Here is a 5,345-nt window from a genome sequence, read left to right as displayed (position 1 = left end):
ACTGTTATGATAACCCTATTTTAATTAAAGGCTCGTCCGATATGTTTTATTTAGGAGTGGATAATCATCAAAAATATAGCGTATTAATTTGAACAGGGTCACTTAAAAGTATTCAATGCATGTGAATCTCACTAAGATGTTTTCAATACCATTGCTTTAAACCGTGTACACAAAAAGTAACATCAGTTGCGGAATGGTTAAGGATGCTTACCTGAAATCTTGTTCATCTCGCCGCCAATGTCTCGAAATCTCTTTTGTTCAGTAGGAGAATTTCATTTGAGAAGGCTTTTTTTGAGAAAGCTGGTTTACGAAATCTCGGTTGTTCAGGTTCTCGCTCGTGCCTGAAAATATGCCCTGTTGGGGGCCTGTGACCTTCCTTAACAATCCAAAACTGGAAAATTGTCATGACAGATGTGTCGGCTAAACTTAACCCAAAAAAATATTGCATTTAAACACCATAAAAACTATTTGTTTCATTTCAGCTGCAGTACAGTTATTTCATAAATACGAAGGTAATGCCATCAGAGAAATAGAAAAGGAGCTGAAACTCATTCTGAAAAACAAAGTAGGAATTGTGAACTTTATAAACTGTCCAAGCGCAACTGACATTGATCAGGACAAGTTGCTCATCGTAGTGTGTATCGTCTCGACTAGATTAAGTGCAGATGCAGCAAAAGCTATAAAAGATATTCAAAGTAAATATATTTTTTTACCGTTCTGTTTTGTTCGTTTGGTCATCTGAACTGGTTTTGAGAAATATCATAGGTATTTTCATGCATACAAGACTGGTAATTCTGGTGATTGAAATAACGTATAACGAACTGTATTTTCGTAGCAGGTTTTTGTAGTACTTATTATGATTTTACGTGAAGCCGGATAAAACTCAGACACATTGATACCTGTCAAATTGTTCTAACAATATATTTCCCGCTTTAAAAGAAACGTTGTTTTAGGGAATAAAAACAGAACCTTTCACTGCAGATGATATAATAAAATCAGAGCTATTGCGTTGCGTTTGTCTCAGTAATGACATAACGGACATGACGGACGTATAGTTGTGAATGTGCTATTGTAAGACAACAGTGCTAAAAGAATGTCGTTTGTTAGAATTTAATTATTATAGTGTGTTGACTATGGCATGCAAGAAAAAGTTTCAATCACTGGTGGTATGTGCAAATGGAAATATCTGGCTTTGTTTACGTGGTAACTCGACAGTGCCTCATTACTACCCAAACAATTACCATCGAGTTACCACCAGTGGCAGAAACTTATACATTTCCCAGCGCTACAAAAATTATAACGTTCATAAAATTGCTGATTATAATGATATATATATATAATTATATGAATTTATATAACACAATTAGGTCAATTTTCGTCAACTTTCCATAATCTTGTTAAAAATGACTGCAGCTAAAGAATGTCACAAAGCGTCATTTTCGCTTAAATAATTGTGATGTATTTTGGCATCCATTTCCTTTAGTTTATACAATTACTCGTTTTCCAACGTTAGATTCTGATTGTTCTGATCTATCCATCATGCGTCGCCTCATGTGCCGTATATTCCGATTCTAAGCGACATCTCTCTCTTGACCAGCTTATACTAAAATTCTGATGAACGGAAGTTATGAATGGCACACTATCAAAATTGTTCCAAGAATTCGATTCAATGCAGAATTGTATGGTGGCTGATTTCTCCCATTTCGTGTTTAATATCTTATTTGTCGAGTTTTTGTGTTTTCATTTTGGCATATTCCGTTGAACATGCGCTCAAACATAACTGTACTGGACACAACATAACTGCATGCTAGAAAATATAAATGTATGCGTAAAAATTTTCTTATATTCTATGTTCATTTCGACCGAATACAATTTTGTTCTATAAAAATATCGAAAGACGAAGGCAGAATATCAAAATGATATTTTCTCACAATTTAGACCAAAAAAATGCACCATAGGCCACCATTGCATTACTATATTTCAAAAATGTCATTGGGAATACCATCTGACGTTCTCAATAGGTGGGCATGACCCTATCACGTACTAGTATTTCAAATTTTGGACACAAATGTGATCATACCTATATTTTAAAAATGACAAGTGAAATACCCTGTGATTCTATTGTCAGGAGGGGGTTAAACCCAATACCTCAAACATTGTATATTTCAAATATTTCCAGGCCCTGACCTGCCTAACATGAGGTGTTAACCCCTTCTGTACCTAGCCCCAATCAGCTCGCTGATGCCGCTCCATTTTTAAATTGTTGCCGCTCACTGCAACAGGAACCGTGTCGTTATACATACACTTTGTATTCTTACACAATAACTGACATCTGACATATTATTGTAATGTTTTATAATCTCAGATTTGTCAAGTTTTCATGTGTTCGTGTGGTCGAGTCGGCGGGGCGAAAACACTACATAATGAAAACACGACAATTTGACAAATACCCAATTTCCGAGTTTTCGTATTTTCATGTCGGCGGCGCAGCGAAAACACGAAAACTCGACAAGTAATGTATTCGTTGTGTGTTCGTACTGGCGAGGAGAAAACACGAAAACACGACAGATAAAGTATTTGTCATGTTTCCATATTGGATGGGCGAAAACACGACAAATAAAGGGCTCCAGCACGACAAATTTATATCCGGAAACAAGAAAACTCGCCCCGCCTACACGACAACACGAAAACTCTACAAAATAGCTATCGAGTTTTCGTGTTTTCGCCCCGCAAACACGAAATGGCAGAAACCAGCCACCGTAGTAGGTGAGAGGCTAGAGGAAAACATGTTTTATCTTAATCCAGATCATAAAATAACTTAACAGAAGTGTTTTTCGGGTGACTCTCTGATACGATTAGCTAAGCCATTATGAATGATGTAAATGACTACCTCTGTCAAAATCTGTACAATATTCTTCTCTAACATTACTGATCAAAGACCAAACTATTTAAGGTTTATCAAATCTCGGCGTTTAGTGTCCATGGTATTTTTCGTTATATGTATGTAGAACAGACTTAAAAATATTCGTACGGATCTAACGATTTCATAAAGTGAAAACAACTTGTAAACTTATTCTTAAAGATTAATATAATAAAAGTTAGTCTATCAAATACTTATCTCGCAAACAATCTAGGCTAAGAAATAGGCAATCCTGCTTTGGTCATTCAAAACGAAAAATTAATGTCACGATACTCTAGATTTATAAGTTTTCATACTGACTTTGTCCGTGTAGAAACTACGTTGGGGCGGTATACCCTAACAGACAGTTTGACATTATCGGTAAGATATCAAATGCAAAAAGTTTTTCCTTCCAAAATGATTTGTTTCTAGATAGCAATACTTATAAAAATGTTACGACAAAAAATTCTTTTCTAAGGGTACATTATTACAATCACGATTAAGCTAATACACTCTGTCTGATGAAATTCATCTTCCTTGAAACAAGAAGAGTAGTAAATCTAGGAATATAGAGTTTTGGAGCAGAATATATGTAAGGTATGCTATTTGACCACCGTTTCTTAACTAAGATGTTAAAAAGATGGTGTCCTGTCAAAAGTCTAACGATCAGGGAAATGCATTTTTAAATAATAACAAATGTACAAACTTAACAAACTATAGATTTATTTGTTGTTCACATTTACATAAACCTTAGAAACAAAACAAATCAATAGTCACTACAAATGGAATCGATGTCGTAAGTGAAAAACTTTTGACATCAAGCAAAATCTTCAATAAAGATTTGTTTTTCCTCGCATTAATAACTTTATTATTTTTCAGATCCTTTAAAAGCTGCACTTTTGATCATACATTTTACAGAGGCACATGCTTTGCCAAAACCAGAAGAGTTCTGGAATCGATGTCGTAAGTGAAAAACTTTTGACAACAAGCAAAATCTTCAATAAAGATTTGTTTTTCCTCGCATTAATAACTTTATGATTTTTCAGATCCTGGAAATGCTGCACTTTTGATCATACATTTTACAGAGGCACATGCTTTGCCGAACCAGAAGAGTTCTAGACATTTGACCGACCAAAGATTCAAGAACTTGCGTGGTATCTTTGACATGTCATTTAAGTCAGGGAATGGATTTTTTCAGTGCGACATGAACGAAGAAAGCATAAACGAATTGTGTTCATTTTGTAAACAAACACCTTTTGGAGAAAGATTATAATTTCATACTACACAATTATTGTCGTTTGGTGAGGTCGATATGGTATCGACCGAACTTAAAAAGGCAACAATTGTTTTATTATTATATCAGCCTACTCAAGTATAAAATAAAATATCTACAGCCTTTAGGCATTTTTCATGGTAAATTCTGTACGACGTCATACTGTTTTGACGTCAAACCGTGATGACGTCACAGCTGGCAGTCAATACGTATTTTGGCACCGCCTTCGAGTCAATACAACTTCTTATCATTGTAGTTTCATCTAGACCATTACAATGAACTATAAATACAGATTTAATAATAATTGGAATTATCATACGAATCAGATAAGATCAAATGTAACATTAGTGATGCATATTGAATATTCACGGTTCATTTAGTAGCTTGACTGATTGATTTTGTCATGTTTGGAGGTAGTTTTGTCTGTACAGTAAAACAAAAACGGTTCAGGCGACATTTGTTTCATGACAGCGTACCAACTTTGAGGTGTCAGTTGATGTATCTCAGCATGACAGTTTCTTATCTATGTTTAGCATATAACAAGTGAAGAAGCATTTGAAATCAAAGTAACTAAGTTGTAAGGCATAAAATGAACAACAATGTGTCACACCTTGGTCCTTCTAGTTAGTTTGTTAGCTTGTTTCTGAGGCATTGACAATCATAGACAATTGTTGAATATGTATAGAACATGTCCATGTCATCTGTATAGAAGTAATAAAACATCAATAGCAAAACCGACGGCGACAAATAAATAACCTACTAGTACATCTCACAAGAGATCTTTTAGATCCAGGTATACCCTGTTTTTTTACCAGAAACTCTGATTCTTTAACATGTATAAAACACACGAAGCCCTTATTCTTAAGAAAAACCATTATCAGAAATGTTCAGTGCCTGGACCTATGGATTGACGTTCAAACGTGCTACCATTTAATAGCCGTTACATGTGAAATATATCCCCCGGGATAGGTACAGGAAGGGTGACACCAAAACATTCCTCCTCCAAAATAAGTGTGTTTTCTTTATTTTCTTCGTACGTATAATCACTATGAAGTGTTAATGGTTGTGGTAATTTTTCCATCAACTTCCCCTCGAACAAAATGTTTAGCCCCCCCCCCCCCCCCCCCCCTCCCATCCCCGCGTCAAAACATATTTTCTATTTGAAGTGCGAAT

The 5,345-nt window shown here is 35.2% G+C and overlaps 1 protein-coding gene across 1 annotated transcript; it reads left to right on the top strand.

The window, feature by feature from the left end:
- Positions 1–482: 482 nt before the first annotated feature.
- On the top strand, positions 483–4,903 carry LOC128554933 (uncharacterized; the record flags this gene model as incomplete). The annotated part of the gene is made up of 2 exons (XM_053536265.1): positions 483–695; positions 3,946–4,903. Coding segments are annotated over 2 exons (440 nt in total), but the record flags the coding sequence as incomplete, so codon positions are not given.
- Positions 4,904–5,345: the final 442 nt, after the last annotated feature.

Source organism: Mercenaria mercenaria, unplaced genomic scaffold, assembly GCF_021730395.1.
Source record: "Mercenaria mercenaria strain notata unplaced genomic scaffold, MADL_Memer_1 contig_883, whole genome shotgun sequence".
NCBI classification, from domain to species: domain Eukaryota; kingdom Metazoa; phylum Mollusca; class Bivalvia; order Venerida; family Veneridae; genus Mercenaria; species Mercenaria mercenaria.
The sequence above is the reverse complement of the archived record's forward strand: the minus strand, read 5'-3'. Positions and strand labels throughout refer to the sequence as shown.